Source organism: Ilyonectria robusta (genome assembly GCF_021365365.1).
Source record: "Ilyonectria robusta strain PMI_751 chromosome Unknown BGZ61scaffold_1, whole genome shotgun sequence".
NCBI lineage: Eukaryota > Fungi > Ascomycota > Sordariomycetes > Hypocreales > Nectriaceae > Ilyonectria > Ilyonectria robusta.
In genome coordinates this window covers 1,527,705-1,551,810 of record NW_025764435.1, presented here as the reverse complement: position 1 = coordinate 1,551,810, position 24,106 = coordinate 1,527,705, and the positions used below count along the sequence as shown (strand labels likewise).

The window sequence follows — 24,106 nt, the reverse complement described above, 5'->3', positions numbered from 1 at the left end:
CGATACGGTGCGTAGACAGGTATTTGGACAGTTCATCCAGTCGGGAGAGGAGGGAGAGGAGGACGAGGCGAGGCGAGTGCTAAAGAGTGCGAATGAGGGAAGAGCACGCTGAATGGGAGAGGATGGATGAAGAGGACGAGGTGGTGAGCAGTCCTTGCCTTCCACGGCAAGCGTGGTTCGGGAGGTGGAGGTGGTTGGTTGGGCTGAGCCTGTCGCGGCGCTGGACGGCGGCCTAGCGCCTGTTTGGCCGGCTGAATGTCGTGGTGACTGCAGTGCGTGAGCGACCACCCAGGCGGGCAATCGCGGGTAATTAGCGGGGTAGACGCCTGGAGTTGGGTCAACTTTCAGGCGGTTTCCAGGGAGCTTAGGCAGGCTGCAGGCACTTGACAGGGGACATGATCACCTGGGCGACTCCGCATACCTACCGTGAACCCCGTACCGTGCAAGTGGAGGAAAAACGGATGCCACTCTCGGTGACTGAGGGATTACCTACGACGTAGTACGCAACTAGGTAAGGATCCTAGTAAGAAGCAGATGCTCAATTACACTCAAAGCTGGAACCTTGCAAAAAAAAGAAAAAATCATCCCCTCGCAAGGATTCCCACAAGCGTCGCGTGAACAGTCCCATGGGGAACACACCGCAGTCTCCCACTCAGGGCGACGTGGAGGTTGATAGACAGATCCCACTCTGGAAGCCGACCACACTCCGTTCAAGGTGGTGCCACAGTCCTTGACCACCTAGTATTATCCAGGCGAGTGGGTGGCTTTTTACGCCCACAAGTACGTAGATCAAGCAGCCGATTGTTTGCCATTGTGCCCGCGAAATTCCGTCCTCTCAGCCGATTATATCACGTAACTTACACTACAGGCACTCAGCAACGCCGGCTTCCTGAACAGCAAATAGGACCATGTGTAATTTTCCCGTTTCAATATCAAGAAGGCACTCCTTTGTACGCGAGGCTTCGTCATGTGCTACATCCTTCGAGTACAAAATCTGAAGCATATCTTTTTTAATTAATGATATAATTTCGAGCGTAGTTCGGGTCAAATAAGGTATTGGAACGATTCATCTGATTTACACTCTACCCTCCGGCCTTTCTTCCCGCCTCCATTCACGCCTTGCTTCTTTTCTACCCGCCACCGACAAAGGAGCTGCTCTAGGGGGCGACTAGTATACAAATGAGACTTGAATGGGCCTCCTTAACGGCGGACCTTGACCTCCTTTGGGGGATCGTAGGCGATCTTCCTCGACTTCACCCAGGCCCACTTGTATCGCTTCACCCACACGCTGACAGCCCACAGGGAAGCAGACACAACCAGGACCTTCATACCCATACGCTTTCGGTCGTCCATCTCGGGCTCGGCGGCCCAGTTGAGGAACTCGACAACGTCCTTGGCCATCTGGGAGGTCGAAGCAACAGTCTCGTCCTCGTACTCGAGGAGGCCATCGTAGAGGACACGAGCCATGGCAATACCGGTTCCGGGGAAGTAAGGGTTGAAGTTCATGCCAGGGGCAACCGTGACACCAGCGGGGGGTTCCTCGGGGTAACCAGTGAGCAAGCTGAAGATGTAATCGCAGCCGCCGTGGCGGGCCTTGATGATCAGGCTCAGATCCGGGGGAAGGGCACCGTTGTTGGCGAAGCGGGCAGACTCCTCGTTCTTGTAGGGGGCGGGCATGTAATCGGCCAGCTTTCCGGGTCGCATCTCGATCTCGCCCTCGTCATTGGGTTCGCCGGGGAACTCATTCTCCTCAGCAAGGGCCTTGGCCTCGTCAACGGTCAAGATGGTGCCGACGAGTGATCGGTAGGGGACTCGGCTCAGGGAGTGGCAGGACGCGCAGACCTCCTGGTAAACCTGGAAGCCACGGCGGAGACTATAGCAATGGGTCAATATTTCGGACCACCGGGTCAATTGCACTGCCATCAACTTACGCCTGGTGATCGTAGGTCTTGAACATTTGCGTGTGAACCCAGGGGTACTGAGTGGAATGGAGACTATCGTCATCGGTTAGCAAGGCCATATTCGATTCGTAGCACGTTGATGCAGCATTTATGCCTCATCGCCAGGTTGGGCCGACCTGGCCAATGTGCCCTCAAAGCTCGGAAATCACGTACCCCTCCTCAGCGGGAGTCGAAGCAAAGGCAACAGGTCCATAGAGATGGTAGTACCAGGCCATGGAACCGAGGGCGAGGGTGGTGGAGGCGGCGGCGGCCACGTTCATTCGGGTAGCAGAAGCTTCGCCGGCGGCGTAGGAGCTCGAGGAGGCGGCACGCTGGAATCAAAACACGGTCAGCGGTCAGATACATTGAATCCACGGTCTTTCTGATGCGATTGGCGTGGTTGCGGCGGGTTGGGGCCCATGGTGATGTCCCTCGGTAAACGGGAGGTTGATGCCAGCGGATGGTGCCATACCTTAGAACCGGCGGCAACGCCGTTCTTGAGGCCATTGAGGATGCGCGTCGAGCGCATAGACGACCTGGCGAGCATGATGGGCTAGCTAGACCGTCGCTGCAGGATGAGCCGCAATCGAATGTGAGACGGCGATGGGGAATCGTTCTCGGGGTCGGAGGACAAAAGGGCTCAGCAAAGATCATTGGCGTCAGAGAAAACCTACTCGACCGTTCCGAAATGGGCCGACGCTGATTGGCCGCATTCACGTGACCTCCATACCCAATTCCATCTGAGCGGCCGGTGACCCGACACATGCTCGCCAGCTGCTGCCAGCTGCCTGTCAGCTGCCTGTCAGCTGCCGGACTTTCCCGACAGGCTCCCCTGGCAATCATGGTGCGCTTCGCATTGTAGCGCCTGCCGTAGGTAATTACCCCACCCCCACCTTCACTCACACGCTTGAGCACACATCTTTTGCCTGTGCTGCAGCCATTCCGTGTTTGCGGTCTGCATAATACCTGGTACATATCCGTTGCTCACATTTGACGCCTTCTGTACACTTCACTATGGTTTCCTCCACCAAACTATTTTCCCTCGAGGGAAAGGGCCTCAAGCTCGACACCGAGGCCGACCTTGAGCCTCATATCACCGAACTCCGAGCGAACGATGTTGAGGAGGTCAGGCTCCTGGGAAACACTCTTGGTGTTGGTGCTTGCAAGCTGCTCGGTGAAGTCCTCGCGACCAAGAAGAACCTCCAAGTATGACAACTCCCCTCCAAGTCCAAAACTCACCCTGCTAAATGCGGCGCCTTCAGGTGGCAAACCTCGCCGATATCTTCACCGGAAGACTCCTCAACGAGATTCCCGAAGCCCTCTCCTCTCTCCTCACCTCCATCCTCAACCTCCCCAAGCTCAACACCATCAACTTGAACGACAACGCTTTTGGCTTGAACACCCAGGCCCCCCTGGTCGCGTTCCTCGCCTCGCACGTTCCCCTTCAGCACCTTTACCTCAACAACAACGGCCTCGGCCCCCATGCCGGTATCCTCATCGCCGACTCCCTCTCGGAGCTCCACGCCAAGAAGGAGGCTGCTCGCAAGGAGGGACAGGCTGTTCCCGACCTGGAGACTGTCATTTGCGGCCGAAACCGACTTGAGAACGGAAGTATGACGGCTTGGGCCAAGACCTACAGCCTCCACAACAAAATTAAGGTCATCAGGATGGTTCAGAACGGTATCCGACCAGAGGGTATCTCGCACCTTCTGACCAACGGTCTCAACAACGCCTCTGAGCTCAGGATCCTCGATCTGCAGGACAACACCCTCACCCTTGTGGGCGCCAAGGCCTTGGCCAAGGTTGTGGCCGGCTGGACGGTGTTGGAGGAACTCGGTGTTGGCGAATCTCTCGTTGGTGGCAAGGGCGCTGTCTTGGTGTCCAAGGCCCTGGCCAAGGGCAAAAACGCGAAGTTGGAGATCCTGCGATTGCAGTTCAATGAGATCACTGCCACTGGTCTTAAGGGTTTCGCTGTTGCTGCCAAGGACGGTCTGCCCGCTCTGAGACGAATCGAGCTCAACGGCAACATGTTCGCTGAGGATGACGAGTCCATCACTGCCCTGCAGGAGTTGCTCGAGGAGCGAAAGGAGAAATTCGGCGGTGACACAGTGGTTGAGGACGACTGGGGTGTCGACAGCCTGAGCGATCTCGAAAGCGACGACGGGGAAGAAGAGGAGGAAGAGGAAGAAGAAGAGGAGGAGGAGGAGGAGAAGGTTGAGAAGTTGGCCAAGGAGGCTGAGGAGGCCCAGGAGGAACCTGTCATCAAGGATAAGGATGTCGATGACCTGACAAAGAAGCTCGAGAAGACCGGCATTTAGACATACACACATTTAGATTAACTGCATGATGATGATCTAATAATGAAGAAGCCCTGAGCCAAAATTCGATACCCCTTCAATTGTTGGTCTCAGAAAGCCTCGGCACTCTTTACTTCACATCATCTCTGTGACCATGGATGATTTGTTCACATGCAATCAATGTGGGCGGGGCATTTGAGAGTAGAAAGTGTTTGAATTGCTATACAACCACAGTGCAGCGGTACGGAAAACCGGGAAGAATACATATCCAAGGAGACATCACGAAACATTGGTTTTAGACTCAGGTCATGTTATGGTTAGAAGCAACTTGGAAGGGAAAGGGGGGTTTTCTTGGGTGTGTATGCTGTTGGGGAGAACGACGTACCTCTGGTCAACTAATATGTTGCCACGAGTCTTCTCTCTAGAAAACATAGCATTAGCATACACTGAAGGTTATTGAAGGGTATGAGGGAGACAGGAGTTGTGTAGTTTAATAGAGAATGAGAAACAAAAAAAAGCATCCCCTCAGCGCCAATCCTCGCTTTCAAAAATAGAAATTCCGTCCATAAAATCATCAATCCCTAGGTAAATATTTGTAAAGCAATTGTTGCCATGAAAGTTTCCATCCAATAGCAATATTCTTCCTCCTGTCTTATGCAATATGGTGTCCATACAATGAAAAGAAAAGACCAAAACAATGAATCCTCGTCCCCTCGGCTGCTATCTAACTTGGCCACTTGTTGAATTGACCAGATGCTAGCTATATGTGTTTTTGACGCTCAGCCAGAGAAGGAGGTTGGTATTTACATGAAATCCATGGAATCCTGTTGGAAGGCACCGTATTGAGTGGCCATTTGCATCTGCTGCTGCTGACGAAGGTAATCGGCACCCATGTAGACAGGGTCTGTGGCGGGCGTGTAGGCGGGAGCAGAGGTAAAGTGGCTGTGGGAGTCCCGCTGTCGGTTCTCCAGCTCTTGGCGCTGACTCTCTCGTCGCATGAGTTCCTCGTACCCTGAGAGCATGTAGGGCTCGGTGTCATTGTCGGAGGACTGGTTCCACCTGCCGTCGCCGCTTTGGACAACAGTTCCGTCCAAGCTCATGACCTGGTGCTGTTGCTGTTGCTGCTGTGCCGCTCTCTCGTACCGCATCTGAGCCAGTTGCTCCTCTTGCTGCACTGTGGTGCTGCTCCAGGCCAGTGCCGGGATATCACCGCCCTTACCTGGAGGACAGATACTCCAGAGCTCGATGAGCCTCATCTGCTGAGGCGGGTCGGCGATCCTGAACAACTGGACTTGAGAGGGTGTGAGTGTGTGAGGGTCAACGCCATGGTTGCGCAGAACTGTCTCAGCGCTTGGCGCCTCAGTCTGAGGCGGTTCCGAGGAATGCCGTTGGGGCTCTTCCCAAACTTCTTGTTGCTGGGGAGGTTGCGGCTTCACGATATGAGCCGAGTGATTGTAGTGCTGTGAGACCGAATATATAATGGGCTTAGAAACTTCAGGCACGGCTGCTTCCTGGTGAAACGGGGCCTGGGCCTGGGCCTGGGCCTCAGCTTGAGCCTGGGCATGAGCTTGGGCCTGGGCCTGAGCCTGAGCCTGGAGCTCTGGGTTAAAGGTGAGGTTGCGCGAGAAGAGAGCGGCGAGCTCATCATGCATCTGCATGGTGTACTGGACTGAAACCATGGTGGCTGATCTGTAAAGCGGAATCGCATCAGTAGGTGGATATATACGGAGATGGTCTGATGGGGTACCTGGCTGCGTGTGCAGATGGAACGGTTTGCGTGGAAGCTCGGTAACTCGGTAAGTATCCCTTGTTAGATACCCTGTCTTTTCCGGTCTTGTCAGGAAGCAAGCGAGTGATTCCGACCAAATTTCAGGCTATATGTCGCTTTCTTGGTTCGTGTTCGGGTCGTTTGGGGCCTTGGGGTTGATGGTGGGGTGGCAAGGAACGCGGAGGGTGTGACGACTGCGAGCCCTTCGGGGGGGGGGGGGGTTGCGACAGGACAGTTGGGGGCAAAACGGTTGTTTTTTATTTGACTAAGCTAAGCAAGCCTCTTGGAAGATAGAGGAGAGAGCAGAAATAGAAGAAGAAGAAGAAGCGCGAACGAGAATGAAATAGGGAGAGAGGAGAGCGGGAGACGTCGACTCCGGGGGACGCTTTATTGGGCTTGGAGGGTGTCTAAGAGCGGTGGGCCGTTGGGTTGGGTTGCAGGCGCCGGGGCCAAGGTGGGGAGAGGAGAGAACGGACAAGAGACGGACGGCGCGTGCGAGGGAAGAAAGGGTGGGTTCTTTCCTTTGTAGTAGTGTGCGGGAATAAAAGGACGGAGGAGGTGAGGATGTTGAAAGAGTTGGCGTGTGGCGGGTAGAGAGGGAGAGGCAGAGGAACAAAGTGAATGATGGCGATGGCGATGGTGATGGCGATGCGATGCAGATGGACGGTTGTGTTGAAGGGACGTGATGGCACACAGGTAGGGACACAGCGGTAATGGAAGGGCAACCTGGAACAACGTGGGACAGTGGGTACCTACCTAATGGACCGCTAGTGGAGGGCGGCGCGGCAGGTTCGGTGGAGATTACAGGGGCCCATGGGCATGTACAGAAGGCACCTGTCCGCTAGACCATGCCTATTACACCTCAAGAATTCCTTCATGACGCACCAGGGCAATGTGACACAGAGCGCACATGATGCTCCCACGATGTGAGAGCCTGAGAGAGAGTTGTGACCACGATGGCCTCCTCTCATTCACAGCTTTCGCCTCTGCCACCGGGGTCCCTTGATGCCGTAATTTCTCCCCTGTAATCATTCATGCATGCGCTTGTTCACTCATGCCGTTCACTTCCTAACGCTCGCGCCCCGCCTCTCAGTCAAGGGAAAACCGCTCCGCAATGCCATCCATCGGACGGTTTCGTCTGGCCCCTGTCCGCGCGACCACCACGATCCAATGAGCCAGTGCCACAAGGCGTGGGACGTGCCAGATCTCTCGAGACAGGCAACAGGCTAATAACCGACCATGGAATCTAGCTAGTAGGAATCCCCGCCAGACGCAGGAGATCCATGGATGCAGCCAGACTACGCGTAGATGCCTCACTCTCTGTTTCTGTCCCCTTTATGCCGTCTCTCCCTTCCACCTCTTCAGCAACAACAAACAGTGTCGCCGCATGATTCTTTGGACAAGCATCACACAAAGCTCACGCACACGCCAATACCCGTTACTCAACATGTGCCACATTGCTTCAAACTCACCGCTGATGACGGACTCATTTTTCTGTAGTGCTGCTGTAGTGGCCCTTCCGTCCACGCTACGAAGCCCCCGGTCCAACAAAGATATGCAGCTCGTCCACCAGGGACGGGCCAGACCCGACCCCTCTCAGTCAAGAGAACGGAGTTCAACAAAGGAGGATGAGGTGAGAAGGGTTATGACTCCCCAAACATTCCTTCTTTGCTCTCTTCACATCTGGTAAGATCTCAGAGATGAAGCGGTCATCACCACATGTGGTGGGGCAGCATCATCGTTTCGTGACAATCAAAGGTAGGTACTATAACGCCAAGTACTGTACGTACCTTACTGAGCTGTCTCCTGCAAAACGGTCGGCACAGATCCCATGGCTGCCAGGCTTGCGCATCTCCGAATGCTCGGCTGCAGGGGACCACGATGTGACGCTGTGACAGTGAGGGGCAAGTGGGCTGCGCCCAAGCCACTCCCGCTTTTTAGCATCTGTCCGCCACATGTGGCTCAGCACCTCAAGCCTCGCCATTGTTGCCGCCTCAGGCACCCACGCGGCCAGCCTCGCCGGCAGACAGACTGCAACACGCAGCTCTCAGGCTGCCTGAAAGTGAAGCTCCAAGCCAACGCCATCACCAACGACTCCTCCTCGAACCAAGCTCCCCAATTCTCCCACAACGCCATTTGCCTCTCTCCACAATCGTCCTTTGAATTCTTCACCAAAAGCCCACAGTCATCATGGTAAGCTGCCAGCTTCGCTCCGATTCCCGTTCGCTTCCCCCGCGAGGGAGAGCTTCCCCAGGTTGCTGACCTAGCTGCTCGTTTGTGTAGACGTCGATAGGCACGGGCTACGATCTCCTCAACTCCATCTTTTCGCCTGACGGCCGGAACTTCCAGGTCGAATACGCAGTCAAGGCGGTGGAAAATGGCGGCACCTCGATTGGTATCCGAGCCAAGGACGGCGTTGTGCTGGCAGTTGAGAAGGTCGTCGCATCCAAGCTTCTAAAACCTGGTGCCAACAAGCGTATTGCCACCGTCGATAGCCACGTTGGAGCGGTAAGGCCTTGTCCTTTACTTCAAATCCCCTACCCCGGTTGACTGACTGTTTCCTCTTGGTTAGGTCTACTCTGGCATGGTTCCCGATGGCCGTCACTTCGTCGACCGAGCCCGCGACGAGGCCCAGAGCTGGCGACAGAACTTCAAGACCCCCATCCCCACATCCGATCTCGCCTCCCGCATGGGCGGCTACCTCCAGGCCTACACCATGTACGGCTCTGTCCGGCCATTCGGCATCACCGCCATCGTTGGCGGTGTCGACACCTCCGAGGAGACCCCCGTCGATGGCGAGGTCGGTTCCGGGCCCAAGTGCGGCGCCGGTGGCAAGGTCCCTGGCAAGCACGGCGGTCCCTTCCTGTACATGATCGAGCCCAGTGGTCTGTACTGGGGCTACTACGGTGCCGCAACTGGCAAGGGTCGCCAGGCCGCCAAGGCCGAGCTCGAGAAGCTGGACTTGCCCGCGGGCAACATCACCCTGCATGAGGCCGTCAAGGAGGCCGCGCGCATCATCTATGTGGCGCAGAAGGACAACAAGGACAAGGACTTTGAGCTGGAGATGACCTGGATCAGCACGGTCGACGGTCCCACAAAGGGTCGGCATATGGAGGTTCCCAAGGAGCTCCGAGAGGAGGCCGAGAGACTAGCAAAGGCCGAGGACGAGCTAGACGATGATGATGAGGATGAGAAGAAGGATGACGATAAGATGGAGGATTAGACAGTAGCAAATTGTGTCGAGCTAAAAAAGGCACTTGTACTATCATGATGACAGGGTCATAGATTTTAATGGTTCATCTGCAAGCATCCAACATCATGTAACATGTTCTAACATTTGCTTTTCCGTTCCCTGTCTATCTATCTACAATCGCGTTCTAACCAAAGGGGTATCAAGAGTGAGCCTGCGAGGCCAGGTTCTGGCACCAGTTGTTCCAGTCAGCGAAGAAGGAGCTCTGCAGCTTTGCCTCGCCCAGCACCCAGTCCGACTGCGACTTGGCATATACAGCGGCCACGTCTTTGATCTTGCTCTTGTCCTCGGCGTACATTGCGGACGCAACGACAAGGCTCGCGGCGCTGCTGGCCTTGGCATACGCGTGGGCGTTGTCCTTGGCTGCCTCGGCGTGGATGTTGAGGAGCAGGCCCAGCAGGTCGTCGACGGGCGGGGCCTCGGCGTCCTGGCGGGTGTTGCGGGCCTTCTTGAGGGCCTTTTGGTAGTTGAGGATGATCTCGCAGGCGCGGGCAGCGAGGGGCTTGGTGGTGGTGGTGCGCATGAGGTTGAGGACGGGGAGGAGGAGGGAGAAGGTGAGGGGCTTGAGGGCCTCGTTGCGGATGTAGATGTCGAGGAGGTCGAGAATGCGGTTCTTGAAGTTGACGACGGACTGTTTGGCGTCCTTCTTCTGCTTCTTGGAGGCACCCTTAGCCTCCTTCTGGTTCTTTATGAACGCTTCCAGCTTGCTATCGTGGGCGAACATCTCCGAGTCCGACATGTCGGCGTCGGAGTCGGAGGACTCAGCCTCGGCGTCCTTGTCCAAGCGGTGACTCTTGAAGATCTTACTCATAAAAGCCTCCAGATCTTGAGGCTCTTGCCCCTCAGCATCTTCGGTTTCCTCGTCGTCGTCGTCGTTGTCATCATCATCTGCGTCCTGATCCTCATCATCGTCTTCATCTTCCTCATCTTCCTCTCCAGATCCATCGCCGTTCTGCTCCTTGAGGTCGATAAACTCCACATCAGAGTCGATTTCGATATCGGAGCCATCCTCACCATTATCAGACTCGTCATCTTCGTCAATTTCCATATCATCCTCGGTGTTGAAGAGCTCCTTCTGACCCTTCGTACTCTCATCGGAGCCCAGAGGACCAGTCAGAAGTTCCAGGCCCTCAGCTGAAATTTGAGGAGTAAAAGCATCAAAGACTTGTTGAGAAACTTGTCGCATCAGGGATGATGGGCGCGAGACCATTGACAATAGGATTTCAACCAAAAGCTCGGATGTTCCAGGCTCACTCTCAGCGGATTTGCCCTTCTTGAGTCGGTCAGAGTATTGAGCGAGATCATTCAAGACCTCCATAGCATCTGGATCCTGGTTGTATAGTTGGAAAATCGATACGGCGTGTAGCATAGCCAAGCCTTGCGACAGACTCTTCTCGTTCGCTGCCTTCGACTTTCGCTTGAGTAGCTTTTGCATCCGGGCCAGCGCATCCTGCACCGCAGTCTTGATCTCCTCGGACATGGCCACTGAATCAGGGTCGATAGAGGATACAGCAACACAGAGGCTCTCGTAGTCCTCGGTTTTTCGGCTAAGCTTTGCAAAAGCAGACTCAAGCCGAGACCGGCACAGCTCCTGGACCGGCTCTGTCAGAGCAGTTTCTGGGATATGATCGGGGCGGGAGTATGCCAGTTGTGATAGCTCCTGCAAAGCGGAAGCGAATGCCTTCTGCTTCATTTCACCAGATGAGGATGAGGCAGAGGCATTGAGCACTCTGGATAGGTAGTCGGCGTATACTCGCAGCGTAGATACTGCCTGGGCATCCTCGAGCTTAGCCAGAGAACCGATGGGCTGTCTAACGATCTTGAGCGTCTCCGGTGCAGTATCCTCGGTGATCTTTTGTAGGATCTTCTCCACGGTCTTCGTGCTAGTTCGCTGATCGAAGTTGTAGGCACCATGCGTCCCCAGCAGACTCCTGAGAATAGGCACGAGAGTATCTGGGTGAGCTGAGACAACAGCTTCGACCGCCTTCAGTGCCTTGGTAGCTGCGCGATGCAGGTAACGGTCCTCTTTGGCAGCTTGGTTCATTAAGCAGGTCGTAAGATTCTTGCTGAAGAGACACTCAATGTGGGAGGGATGGTCCACAAGTCCCTCGAGCATCTTCTGAAAAACAGAGAAACCCTTGAACTTTTGGCCATCCGTGGCACTCTTGGAAAAAAGGCCATCTGGAGAAAATCAGCATACTGCTTTAGAATATGTTCAACAAGGCTCATCAAGCTTACCGTCTACTACGCGAGACCAAAACTGCTCAAACTCGGCCGACCCAGCGTCTGCCTCTTTCACATAATGCGCCAGGATAAGATCCCACGCAAAATGCAATTGCGCAGTCCAGCTAGCCTGCTTGTTTTTCTGGCCTTGATCACCTTGGTCCTGAGTGAAGCTTTCTCTCAACACAGCGGCAAGATCGCCGAAGCACTTCTTAGAGAGCGGGTTCTCCCAAGGCTTCACCTTGATGCTAGGAAACCGGTTCAGGGCAACGAGCCAGATAGCCGCACCCTCGGGGGTCTTGGCTAAGCCTGCGTCGGCAACTCTCTCTAGCGTTGCCTTTGCATCTTTCTGGCTCATTTGCTCAATGGATTGGACAATTACCCAGCCGCACTGAGATCGGAGCCAGACCTTCTTGTTCGCGAGTCTCAGCAGCAAGTCCAAGACTGCGTTCCATCTCGAGGCGTCGCTGAATGGAATACCAGCTCGCACGAAACACTCTATGCCGAAGAGCTGCCCAAACCAATGGTCCCGTTCCTCCTGTCCGGGAATGTTTCCAATTGCCTGAGTCTTCTCTGCCAATATTTCCAACGTCTTCTCGAAGGTGAGACCCGTGTACTTTGTTTCGGCTAGTGCAGCTCGGCCGAACAGCTGCCCCAGAAGTTCCGTGATGACCAAGCTAAAGCCTAAGCGAGACGCATTCCTGCCACTTGCAAGACCGCGAAACAGCCGACGGTCAAGGTGTCTCTGCAGCACGGGTTCGGTAACACTCTCTTCGCCAAGGAGGCTTGAGACAATGCAATCTGCAGCCTCTATCCGTTCGGTGGCGTCCTCACTACCTAGTAGCTCGTAGAGGCCAGCTTCTCGTTTGCGCTCGTCGCCCAATGGCGTCTCGACGAAGGGAGATTTGTCGAGTGTGATCTTCGGCTTCTGCGCGGGCGTTGCTTTGGCACTTTTGTCATTTTTGGTTCGTTTTTGGGGGTTCGGAATGGCATTGGCGCCTTCCTTGGCTCCGCGCTTTCTTTTGCTGCCCATGGTTGCTTCGTTGCAGTCGGGAAAATAAGTGAGCTCGAGAAAGATGTTGGTGATCTTATCGCGATTCTCCCAGGTACCAGCTCGGAGGTATGCCAGGGAAAAAAATCCAGGAACTCGAGTTGTGCCAGCTGTCACCGCCCTGTGGCACCCCGCGACCCCACTGAATTGACGTGGGGGCGCTACCGACGGGATGGTACAGTGGGCAGCAACCAACGGCACTGGGTCTACCCTGGACCCGTGCACATATTGGTGTAATTCGAGCTGATGTCTTTCTGGTGACCTTTCGACGGAGAACTTACTCAGGTCGGCTCAATTTCATGCAACTCTTACCCTACGGTATTATGACCTCATTTCCTTTGTTGCGAATACACATGGTAAGAATGTAGACTCGGCGTCAAGTGACAACAATGTGTTCAACACTACCATCAACATACCACCGGTTGTACTTCTCCGTTCGAGAGCGAACTTACTCCTCCAATACCACCACACAGATCCATGTGACACAGTAAACTTACACAGGAGCAGTACAAATCCACCTATCATCTCCAGTACCGCGAAATTCAGGCATAAAGCAAAAAACGGAGCTGCCTGGACATGTGCTTCGAATCTCTCTCTGCAATCCGGCAGTCCTCATCCTTATGCCCGTTCTTGAAAACCTTGTCTACGACAACTGGAAACATGAATACGAGAATGGTGGGGGCCTGAAAGCTAGATGTCACTGAGGGACATGCATAAGATCGACAAGGATGAACTTTAAAAATGTCGACGACGCCATCAACAACTGTGAGATGCACGTACACAAGGAATACGTAGGTTCAAACACTAAGTTCCATAGTCCAGAGTACTCCTTAGTCGAAGGGTCTTACTTGCTCATCTACCACACATCCTCGGCACGGCTTTAGGATTCATGTATCACCCTGCCGCGTTGGTCATATCACTTGTACGATGAGAGTTGGTATCGTGCCAGCTCTTCAATCTAGTCAATTAATGCGGACGAGGCAGATTCATTCACACATTCGTCGGGTCTCGGCACAAATGAACTTGGCATGGTCTTGACCAATGGCTTTTAGTTTCTTGCTCCGTGCCGTAGGTACATCACGTAGTTGTGTGTCGACTGAAACATCCATCATTGCCTAGGCTCGCAATGGTACTTAGCGGTTGTGTAGAATCTACAACACCAAATGGCACTGATTGTGAGTTATTTTCATGTGCGTTTTCGTTGTCAATTTTTTTTGGGCCGGCGCCGTGTTTCATTGGAATCTACCGAATATTCCGGGTGCCCGGTTGATGTGATCAGTACTTTGTGGCTTGATTGGGCTGCGTATGATCCCATGTTGCTGATCCTTGACTGAGCAAGTTTTGGCCTTCAATTCTTCCCACGGCATTACAATTTCAATGCGGAATGTAGTTTATCGCTTCACCCTAGGAGTATGAGCGGGCATCATCGGCCAGATCTGGGTGCCTGTCCTTTCGGCATTTCAGCACTTCCGTGAGCAAGTCCGGCTGGCGCGGTTAGGCGGAGTATTCAGGCCAAACTTGATGCATGAAGCTGAAATCGAGCGCTCAGAGAACGCCGTAACTCAAGCCTTGGTACCGACGCGGGTTTTCAAGATCAACCCTTACTACTTACGGGGATTATGCGATCAGGGCTCGTGTTTGGGATATATGGGAGGTGGCTCGTTTCTACAAGGCAGCTTTCAGGCGCAACCCGCTGCGCAGCCCGAGGATACCGGGCCGGAGGATGTTTCAACTAGGGGCATGAATTAAGGCTGCGTTTCATCGATCCCGCCTAGTCCGGTTGCTTCGTTGACGATGATAATTTGCTCATGAATGTGTCTGTGTGTATGCGTACACGCCAGCGACGTTCGATTTCCTTGTCGGAATTGCGAAAATGGTGTGCTTATTCCTTAGGTGGCGCGGACAGAACTCTGGTACAGCTCAAGGAATGGTGAATGTGATCGGTGTCATCTGTCTCGTCATGTTGTTAAGCGAAGAGTTGTTGGGAATGGATGCTATCATGAGAGAATGTTGCCAACGTCACGAGGTTTATCTAACGGCGGAATCATTACCCAATCCGGGCATGCGAATGATCAACATTAGCTTGGTCTTAAAAACCTCGATTGTGCACATCTAGGTACATTCTACTACCCTAGAGGATGCACTAATGAATTCATCTTGAACTACAATTACGTGTCAAGGAAGAGAAAAAGACGCTGGATTGGAGATGGGGCCGCTAGGGGAACTCCTGACCTTTCTTTGGGGATATGAGGGTCGGCGATGATATTTCCCCCATCACCATAGCCAACCGCAACCCCGATATTTGCCCGTCCTTCTCCCCTGAGATCCCTCGCATCTGATAGCTCAGTAGGGAGCTTGGACAAGCTTGGACATCAAATTCATTTCCCAGAGTAGCAATTTTCTGCCCGTGCTCGCGGATAGCGTACCGCAGCGTTGGCAACACAGGGCTACGTGTTCATCCAATCGTACGACACAGAGGCCATGTTCGTTGTCCAGAGAGACGAACCTGGAACCTGGATGACTGGTGGGTCAACCGCGGGTATGGTAATAGTTACAAAAAGTATGTGCCAGGAAGAATGTAGACGACGGAATTTGGCGAGATGGGCTCTCCGATGTGGGCTCCAGGAAAATGAGCAAAATGGAGCGGAGAGCTTTTTTTCGCGGGCCTTCCCTGACATCCCTTACCTCTGTAGGGATACAGTCCGAGGATATTGCGCTGGGATCCGGCAGGAAGAGCAGCGAGGTCATTTCGAACTAGCCGACAGCGGGCCAAATTAATGCAGAGTGTTCCCGGGAAGTTTGGTATGCGGCCGGGCTGGCATGCGGCGCGACATGTCTCTGGCCGGCAGCCTCACCTCAATGCCTAAACAGCGTGGCTTTGTGGCATGCCGCGGAAATGAGTTTGAGCCTCACTGATTAACATGGAGCCGTCGAAGTGAACCTGTGTCATGTGGCACGTGCTCTCGCATTCTAGACCGGCCAAGCAACATCTGCAGGGAGCGAGGGAGAGGGTTTGAGACATTAGAACGAAGTGTGCACATGGTAACTTATGCTACGGGGCGTCTCCCTTATTAATGAGTCGGGTAAAGGGTTGAGACCTGGGATCCGGGACTAGAGACAGACGAGGCGTCGACGTGTCATCGGCTATTGAGCCGCCACAACGCCGTTTCTGACCTGTCGTCACTGACAGAAGTAAAACAGAGACCGGTTGTAGATTTCGAGGGCGTGGGAGAGACGGAGGCCCGGCGAAGTGGGGCCGGAGCCGGTCTTTTCGCGCCTCAACGCGGAAGCACACGAAAAGCATGTGCGTGTGCCTGAGGTAGCAATGGTGGGTTCGATGTGCATGGCGACACGTGACTTCGCGCGAATTGACTGGGGAACTGAACTAAAACGCGACACGTCGTGGCTTGTTTACTTGGGCACAGTGTTTACCCCACGAACCGCAATCGCACCGCACCGCACCGCACCGCACCGCACCGTTCCGCTCTCGCCACGCTGCATCCCACCACAGGGCTGCGCCGCAGACAGCCCTGCTGGATTCAAAACGATAGGCTGCACAATGCATCACACCATCACAATGCGGGCATATTTTTTTTACCCCTCATCCTGACGGTCAGGAGACGGCGTTCGTGGTAGGGGGTGGGAGGCTTGGAGAGGCATGGGTGACGCGGTGGAGTTCGGCCTTCAGCCATCCCACATTGGGATGTGGGAGGGGAGAACCCAGGGCGAGCTGACGGCTGAGAACTAGATGGGCTCACGAGAGGCGATTGGGCCGTTTGGCCGCGTCTCTGACAATTGCGGACTGGGCTGCAGCTCACCATTGACCGTGTAACCGGTCCCTGCGATCCTATTTGTCTTTGGGATGCGCAAGTAAACAGTAGCCCCAGACGACGCAACTTCGCAAGCTGGGATCCCCTCGGCTCGTCCGTAGCCCCGTGGATACTCGACATGGACATGTGTGTGAATGAGAGATAGCGTCAAGCCGGCCGACTGTCTCGCTGCCACGGCCCCGGGTTCATGATGGATGCGGCTCGGCTTAGACAGGTGGACAGCTGGCTAGGGTGAGGGAGAGATGCGACGTTTTGGGACATGGTGGCATAACAGGATTCTCTAGAATGTATAGACAAAACGCAAAATGGACTGCGATGACGATCGATTGTCCTGCGGCCACTGGGCCCGATGGCACTCAGCTGCGGTGAGTGACGTCGACGACTATGCCAGGATGAGCGAGGGTGTCGGAACAGGACGAGAGATCGACCGAGGCCAACTTGGCTTGGCCGTCCTGATACCAGGGCGGCGGACATGGGCGTGAACGCGAGCGTGGATAAGAGCGTGCGCCTATCTCTTGTGAGTGCTGGACGCTGAATGCGGCATTGTCTTGTGCATTGAAGGAGGCGCCAGACCATGGGTTCAAGACCCGAGTCAGGAAAATCCCCGACGGCAGGATGGGTTTCTACAGGGAGACTAATTAGGTTGGATCACGTCGTTGTAATCGAGATTTCCCGCCATGGTTGAGCCACAGGCCATCCAGGGCGATGGGCGAGTGTCTCGCCATCCTCTATCGCTAGGAGTACGCCGCGGGACCACAAGACGCAGGACAACGGGTCTGAAGTCAAGCGGGACCATTGGGAGGAGCCCGCCGCCACCAAAGAAAAAAAAGATTTCTTTCATCTGCGCGCAGATGGACGGGCTTACGGGCAAAAGAAACAAAAGCCGATTGCCAGACTCCACCCGGAGAACGGGGGCCGATGAACACTAGGGGACGAGCGCCGACACGAATATCGTCGGAAGAGGATGGGTATTGAGCTCTTTGGACCTCGGTGAAGGCGATCAGCCCTGTCTCAAAAGCAAAAGGCTAAGCTCCTAACCTCGAAAGCTCCAAGTCTCAAGCACCTACGCAGTAGATGCAAGCCTAAGCGAACAAGCCCGGACGGAGTAGGCAAGTCAGAAGCACGGAACTTTGGCAGCCGACCAATTCGTCTTTGTCCAACAGCAGTAGCTCGTGTCAATTGGGCACATTCATTGTGCGAGAGAGCTTGTTTTGGTTCACCATGAGCTACCCCATGGACTCGGTGACAGGGAGTGCCCCCGTCGGGTACTCGGGAAGGTGGAAGCTTGCTGCAGTGTCAGCGATAGCATCAGCAGCAGCGGCGGAGGCTGTGCTAAGTCGCCTCAGCTAGACAAGGAGCTTTGTTTCGAGAGGAGGGGCTCGACTGGCGATTGCCGGCACTTGTTGGCGCTGAGGGCGATGGAGCTTGGATCCATCAATGGATCCGACACTTGCTGAGCAACAAGGGAGACGAGACACATGACGGCTCCCGCGGTTCAGCGACTCCGTTTTGGGATTCAAGCTCCCATCAGCTGGCTCAGAAGGGAATCAATGCATTGATCTATGGTTCTTTGACTCGGGCGGGGTTCTTTGACACCTGGGTGGCGAAACGGGCAGACTAGGATCCATTGGCTTGGGTTCTGGCGCTTGGGAGAGCTGGCGGATGGAGGATCAGCAGATGCGGAATTGAAGTTGTTATCAGTGCGCCACAGAGGTGACCGTCTAATGGCAATTGGCGCTGAACAAGAGTCGAAGTGGGCTCGCTCGGCAGCGCCGCGACTATTTGACACTTGCAAGGCACTATGGCGACACCTGTCTGCCGGCCACAAGCTGCTGGCACGGGAAAGGTAAACACGAGGCCTTGAGAGAGAGCTTGAGAATGCCAGCGCGTGTCAGTCGCTTGTAGTTGTGTAGGGAAAAGGCAAAATCGCGTCATCTGCGGGTTTGTTGCTGACACTACAGAGCATGCATCACCATGTCGTTGCTCACACGTGGAGGCGGAGTGAGTGAACGAACTACATGCGTCCAAAGACATGAGGCACCCAGACTTGTCGTGCATTCTCTGGCACGGGACGACGTCAATTGGACCCAGCATCGGGAATCCGGATCGGCAAGACGCACGCAATGCGCATACCATTCTCCGCTTGCTCGTCACGAAAGATCTCGCAGCTGGGCTGAGCAAGCGAATGCATGTCGCTGCAAGGCATCTCGAGAGGCCAATGTACGAATGTCGCCGACGGAGCCTTCAATTGGGCGGCGGGTTGCAGCACGAACTACGAACTACACGCCCCCTCCCTTCGCCCTACAAGCCCCGGCGCTACTCTCCCTCCAGTGACGCTCGAGTATCAACTCCTGGCGCAACTCTATTAACCTTGGTTGTGTCTCGCGCTCCCATGTTGCTGACGTTGCAAGCTCCCTTTTGGACCCGGGCCTCGAAGCCGGCAAATGATCGAGGCCGCGGGCAGCGTCTATTCTGGACTCCCTCAGCTTCAAGCTGCTAACTACTACGTAGTAATCCCTCATTTGCACCTGCTATTCGCGGTCTTGGGCTGTGGAACCGGCTGGTTTCCGATGCTGCCCCAAGCCTGGGCAACGACCAGGGCGCTGTCTCAGAAATAGGACCCTGGATTCTGCCCCCGTAAGCGTGCACGGAGCCGTTTCGACCTGTTGGTTCTGCACTTTGCGAGGCCGAATGGGAGGGCTTCCGCTGGGACGAGATACTCGATGGGGAGCGGCCGAGGCCTGGAGGGTTGCACGCGCGGGAGGCATTAAGCTAGGGGAGTAAGACGGGGTCAGGCGAGCCCAGGGCGAAGTCGACGTAAAGGGCAATTGAAACAGCCGGGGGTCGACAAAGGACCGCAAGGCAAAGCAGGGAAGCAAGCAGGAAAACAGGCAGCTGGCCAGGTACGAGATGCGCGACCCGGCCGGGGAGCCGGCGAGCAGCATGAACTGCTGGTTCAATCCGGGGGGCCGTGTTCTCCATGATCCCATGATCCGGCTCTACTACGTATTGTGCTGTGCGCTGGCTTGCGGGAAGCGTGTTCTCCAACGCTCCATACGTCGCCAGCGAGTGCTACGTTGTATGTATTGCCTAGTATGGAGGTCTCTCGGAGCAAAGAATGGTGCTAGGCACAGCCAGCCGCTGGTCAACGTCATTCCTCAGGGCACAAGCCTGCCCGCGCCCCCGGAATAGCACAAGGACGACGGCCGAACGGGTTGTGGGCAAGGGAATGCCTGCCGTCTCGAGTTATGCTATTCCTAGCACAGCACCGTGATCCGACACCAAAGGGAGTAGTAGACAGCCGCAAGGGACGGATTTGGGACAAAGGGAACGACAAAGAGTCAACTGACTGATGACTGGTGATAGATCACAGACCACTTCGAGGGAGAGAAGAGATATGGAATCGCAGGGCGACCGAGTCCGAGTCAAGTCAGGGCAAGTAAAGTTAGTAATCGCTGACCGACTCATTTATCTCAACCCACGGACTTGATCCTTTATGGCAGCCGGTCCAGGCGAAAACGATTTCCCCAGCGGCGGCAATCTTAAAATCTGTACCCGACTGCGTCGCTGTCTCAACTGCAACGGAGGCATGTTGCCATTCTGGGGTCGCGGCTCCTGGACCCCGGCCGTTGTGCCTTACACAGTATTTCATAGCGCATTCATACCTAGACAAGGCTTCATAGTGACAGATCCGAGACTCTTTATCCTTTATCCGCACACAAACATGGGGCTTGACTAATATGGGAGAGCGGCCTAGCAGCAAGCCGCCGAGTCGGAACCAAGATTATAGCAATCAGATACACGCAGGAAATCGGCTTCGACAGCAAGGGTGGCGTGCGTTCGATGATTTCGATGCGTCTTCTAGTCGTGCAGTTTATCTTGTTACTGGGTCGACGCCTGGCCTACGCTGGAACGGGCTCATCATCACAACGGGACGGCAGGACGGCGGGACGCATCTCAGGCCACGGCTCTTATGTTGACGCCCTCACCGCTTCTTGGTTCCCCGGCCGCGATGATGTAACCCGGGAGCCGGTGCCTCGTGCGCGTGGGAGGGAGAGTGGGAGTGTGGCAGGTCGAGTGCGTGAATGCCAGGGGGTGGATCGTTATGCGAACCCGAGGTTTTGTGCTTTGTGCAGCACACGCGCGCCAGACTACGTCCATAGCAAGACTTCCACTTCCAGCGAGTGCCGGCCGTAACAAAGCAAGGCACAGCAAGGCACTTCCAGGGAAGGGCAGGTTGTTGGTGGGTAAGGTCTTGGGCTTGTGGGTGGATAATCCCAGCGAGGGCGCCGGTGAGAGTGGGTTGGAGCTGGGCTGGAGCTGGGCTGGAGGGGACTGAATTGGGGATATTTGCTGCTGCAGCGGCTCTGCTGGGGTTCTGGCCTGGGCTTGGGGCTGTCTTGGCCGAGCTACAGTGGAAGGTTTTCGCTATGAGGTGGACGCCGGCGCGCTGGAGCTGACCACGTATTAGCACGTAGCAGCAGCGCTCCGACTCGTCCTGGCTGCTCCAGGCCCGTCGAGAGGTAGGGGTGGCAGCTGCAGCGAGCTTGCTAGTGCGTGGCCGCTAAGCGCCCTGACAGGGTTCCCCCAAGAGTGACGTCTCCACCTCCACTGAGCAACCGCGCTGGGCTCGCCAGGGCCGCGCCCACTCAGCGACGATAGCGGGATGGCGGGTGGGCAGCGGGCTGGCTGAGGGACGACTGGCGTGCGCTGTGATTGCTCGCGGGGTGGGCTGCACCTGGTTGGAGCCGCCTTTGTCCCATGTGTTGTAGGGGCCTGGCATAGCAGGCCCAGCAGGCCTCAGCAGTCTGGTATACTTGCGATAGCACCCGTGGACCTCCTCAATTCATAGCCCACACCACCCCTACTATGATTACGCCCCCCGCAGCCCCGGCCAGAGCATTGTCCGCGCCCCCCCCGTAGCCCGAAGTCCACAGTCCCCAGCACGTAGTAGCACCAGCACCAGCACCAGCACCGAGCACCACACCCAAATCACCCCTAACAACCTGGGATCGCTTGAAAAACCTCCCATCCTAGGCCTGCCTGGACTGGGTCGTGGACTGGGTGGTGTTGGACGGCCATTGAAAAGGCCTTTGCTCCCGCACCACGCTTGCACTTACTCCCCCTTCCCACCCATCCGCCCGTTCGGCCTCCGTCACCACCTCTCCCTCCCCCCCTCCATCAACCGGTACGGCTCGTCGCTAACACCTTGGGCACCGCTTTTCCTCTCGTCGGCCAAAAACTCCAGGGAGAAAGAAAGAGTCCCATTCGGTCTCTTTTTTTTCTTTCTTTTTCTTTTGGTCATCATCGGACGGGAGCTCCAGCGTGTACCTCGGTGAGCCGTGCTGCGTGCTGCGTGCTGCGTGTACTACTGTACGTGAGCGCGTTTGGTTTGGTTCCTCCACCATCGCCTAGCAACGCCCCCGGTCTTTTTTGGGTCCTGGATGCAAAGCCCGCCCGCCATTCTCTCTCCAGAACATCACGACAAGGGACTCGTCCCCGACCTCAATCCCCGTCGTTGCCTCGTCAATCAATATCTCTCACTGTCGTAACGAGCCCTACGACGCACGATTCTACGTCGACTCTCGCTCGTCGCTCCTTCAAATGTCCCACGAACGATTCTAACGAACCCACGACGCCGACCCCGCCACGAGACACCTCGCAATCCCTCCCTGGGTCGCCCTCATTCAACTCCCACGAGCTTCCGTATCGCTGTGGAAATAGTCTCGACAGACTCTATTGCATCTTCAGAGGCGTTGTTGCAGCATTGACTTTCTGCAACCTCCCCTCTCCGAGTTTGCACCCTGTGTCCGTCGTTGATATCTCTGCAGTCGTGGCTTGCTCCTTTGGACTTGGCTCGACTCGTCTCGAGTCCATTTCGATCTAGCACACTACCATCATGGAAGCTTCATCACCGTTAGCGGCTTTGCACCGCCCGATGCCCGTTCCGGGCTGGGGTAGGGACATTTTCCGTCACTCTCACTTCTCTGCAACCTCCAGCGGTTCTGGACCCATGAGTCTTCGCGAGCAATTGCACAAGAGCACGGCCGACTACTTCAACGTCAAGGACATCCGGGGCTCCTCTCCTGCCGCCAGCCTCGCTGCCGACTTGTCCCAGAACTTCCGTCTCGACAATGACTCCAGGTTTGTCGTGACGAGTCCCTCGGTGCTGGCCTCGTCGTTAACCAAGTCATAGTCCCCATTTCCCGACCCCTCGTCGAGCTCTCTTCACAGCCCACACCATCACCGGTATGGAAGGTCGTGGTAAGAATCTGCATCCTCTGTTTGATAGTGAAACAGTGGACTAACTTTTCCATCTAGATTGCGTTACCACTCCTCCTCTCCCGTCGTCGTCACCTGCTCCCCTGACTGAGTTGATGGAGATGTCACCACTTCCTCACAAGATGCCCTTCTTCAGTCAGATCGACATCACCTCGCCAACTCCCGGCTCAACGCCCCTTGCCGATGACGAGATGATGTTGGACTCTCCAGCCCCCATCTCTCGACAATCGTCGTTGGAGCCGGCCAGACCCATTGTGGCTGAGTGAGTACACCCGCTTCTGCTCGTCAAACTTTTCATCCTAACGTCCATCTGTAGCCGCAGAATCGCTGTGCCCCGAAGACCGTCTCTAACACGGATGAAGGGCCTCAGTACCACTGCTCTTCCTAGTCGGCCACAGGACAGCACCCAACTGCCGCCTTTCCGATTCGGGACTGACTCTCGCCTCAACCACACCAGCTCAAACCTCTCTCTTAGTGAATGCTTCGAGACTGCCTCACCACCTTCAGAGCGCCGGCCCTCGTCGGCCAACAGCCCTTGTGCACCCGTCCCTCTAAGCCTTCGTGCGAGACATCCCTTTCCCAATTTCGTCGGGTCGGGTGGTTACCGCACCGGCTCGCCCATGAACTGCCATGCCCGTCGGCAGTCTAACCCTTTTCTCCGAAATCGCAAACAGTTCCGCCGATCACTGAGCATGTTCGAGAACCCAGCTGACGTCATGAAGTCCAAGTCTGAGTCTCCGGAGACTGCATCGTCTGCCTTGCAGTCGGTCATGGATGTTGAAGAGTCTCAGGAGCCTGTTCTTCCCCACTTCTTAACTGATGATCCCACGGATACCATTCCGCGTATCACCAAGGAGACCCTTGTGGACGTCCTGGACGGAAAGTACTACCAGCACTTTGACCAGAAGATGGTCATTGATTGCCGCTTTGAGTATGAGTACGACGGCGGCCACATTGATGGTGCTGTCAATTACAATGACAAGGAGCTGCTGACCAGCCAGCTCTTCCAAACTCCCATGAGTGGACGCACCCTGCTCATCTTCCACTGCGAATACTCTGCTCACCGAGCTCCCCTGATGGCTCGTCATGTCCGATCCGAGGATCGCACTGTGAATGCAGAGTTTTATCCTAAGCTTACGTATCCCGAGGTCTACATCATAGATGGTGGATATAGCGGCTTCTTTGCTGAACATCGGTCCCGATGCTACCCCCAAGAATACGTTGAGATGTCGGATGAGGCGCACCAGCGCACCTGCGAACGCGAAATGGGTCGCCTAAAATCTCGTAAGGGTTTGAGCCGAGCCCAGACTTTCGCCTTTGGCCAGCGAGAGCGCTGTGTGGAAGAATCGCCCACTGCCCCAAGCCGGCCCATGTCGCGACATAACCCCATTGCCATGATTGGTAACTCTCCCATCCTTGGGGAGAGAACACACACACGTCGAATGGCCTCCTACTAGGCCCTCCT

The 24,106-nt window shown here is 55.4% G+C and overlaps 9 protein-coding genes across 9 annotated transcripts; 4 read left to right on the top strand and 5 right to left on the bottom strand.

The window, feature by feature from the left end:
• Positions 1 to 930: 930 nt before the first annotated feature.
• Positions 931 to 2,589, bottom strand: BGZ61DRAFT_437821 (cytochrome C1 family-domain-containing protein). Its single transcript, XM_046244177.1, has 4 exons — positions 2,413 to 2,589; positions 2,115 to 2,272; positions 1,932 to 1,994; positions 931 to 1,873 (listed from the first exon to the last, which is right to left on the bottom strand). The coding sequence occupies exons 1-4, from the start codon at positions 2,485 to 2,487 to the stop codon at positions 1,201 to 1,203; spliced, it is 969 nt and encodes a 322-aa protein (XP_046111978.1). The 5' UTR covers positions 2,488 to 2,589; the 3' UTR covers positions 931 to 1,200.
• Positions 2,590 to 2,719: 130 nt separating this feature from the next.
• On the top strand, positions 2,720 to 4,405 carry BGZ61DRAFT_10521 (uncharacterized protein). Its single transcript, XM_046236877.1, has 2 exons — positions 2,720 to 3,146; positions 3,203 to 4,405. The coding sequence occupies exons 1-2, from the start codon at positions 2,955 to 2,957 to the stop codon at positions 4,256 to 4,258; spliced, it is 1,248 nt and encodes a 415-aa protein (XP_046111977.1). The 5' UTR covers positions 2,720 to 2,954; the 3' UTR covers positions 4,259 to 4,405.
• Positions 4,406 to 4,926: 521 nt separating this feature from the next.
• On the bottom strand, positions 4,927 to 6,093 carry BGZ61DRAFT_10502 (uncharacterized protein). Its single transcript, XM_046236874.1, has one exon. It carries the CDS (start codon positions 5,914 to 5,916, stop codon positions 5,041 to 5,043), a length of 876 nt encoding a protein of 291 aa, XP_046111976.1. The 5' UTR covers positions 5,917 to 6,093; the 3' UTR covers positions 4,927 to 5,040.
• Positions 6,094 to 6,270: 177 nt separating this feature from the next.
• Positions 6,271 to 6,917, bottom strand: BGZ61DRAFT_470660 (uncharacterized protein; the record flags this gene model as incomplete). Its single annotated transcript, XM_046248109.1, has 3 exons — positions 6,271 to 6,731; positions 6,762 to 6,846; positions 6,891 to 6,917. The coding sequence occupies 3 exons, from the start codon at positions 6,915 to 6,917 to the stop codon at positions 6,271 to 6,273; spliced, it is 573 nt and encodes a 190-aa protein (XP_046111975.1).
• Positions 6,918 to 8,195: 1,278 nt separating this feature from the next.
• BGZ61DRAFT_470659 (nucleophile aminohydrolase) lies at positions 8,196 to 9,228 on the top strand (the record flags this gene model as incomplete). Its single annotated transcript, XM_046248108.1, has 3 exons — positions 8,196 to 8,198; positions 8,289 to 8,513; positions 8,578 to 9,228. 3 exons carry the CDS (start codon positions 8,196 to 8,198, stop codon positions 9,226 to 9,228), a joined length of 879 nt encoding a protein of 292 aa, XP_046111974.1.
• Positions 9,229 to 9,321: 93 nt separating this feature from the next.
• On the bottom strand, positions 9,322 to 12,598 carry BGZ61DRAFT_407832 (DNA polymerase phi-domain-containing protein). The gene is made up of 2 exons (XM_046243180.1): positions 11,494 to 12,598; positions 9,322 to 11,436 (listed from the first exon to the last, which is right to left on the bottom strand). The coding sequence occupies exons 1-2, from the start codon at positions 12,509 to 12,511 to the stop codon at positions 9,398 to 9,400; spliced, it is 3,057 nt and encodes a 1,018-aa protein (XP_046111973.1). The 5' UTR covers positions 12,512 to 12,598; the 3' UTR covers positions 9,322 to 9,397.
• Positions 12,599 to 18,809: 6,211 nt separating this feature from the next.
• On the bottom strand, positions 18,810 to 19,373 carry BGZ61DRAFT_437807 (uncharacterized protein). The gene has a single exon (XM_046244176.1). The coding sequence runs from the start codon at positions 19,347 to 19,349 to the stop codon at positions 18,891 to 18,893; it is 459 nt and encodes a 152-aa protein (XP_046111972.1). The 5' UTR covers positions 19,350 to 19,373; the 3' UTR covers positions 18,810 to 18,890.
• Positions 19,374 to 19,415: 42 nt separating this feature from the next.
• BGZ61DRAFT_437806 (uncharacterized protein) lies at positions 19,416 to 20,647 on the top strand. Its single transcript, XM_046244175.1, has one exon. It carries the CDS (start codon positions 20,203 to 20,205, stop codon positions 20,554 to 20,556), a length of 354 nt encoding a protein of 117 aa, XP_046111971.1. The 5' UTR covers positions 19,416 to 20,202; the 3' UTR covers positions 20,557 to 20,647.
• A 1,611-nt stretch (positions 20,648 to 22,258) lies between these two features.
• Positions 22,259 to 24,098, top strand: BGZ61DRAFT_470657 (uncharacterized protein; the record flags this gene model as incomplete). The annotated part of the gene is made up of 4 exons (XM_046248107.1): positions 22,259 to 22,503; positions 22,556 to 22,623; positions 22,681 to 22,903; positions 22,958 to 24,098. 4 exons carry the CDS (start codon positions 22,259 to 22,261, stop codon positions 24,096 to 24,098), a joined length of 1,677 nt encoding a protein of 558 aa, XP_046111970.1.
• Positions 24,099 to 24,106: the final 8 nt, after the last annotated feature.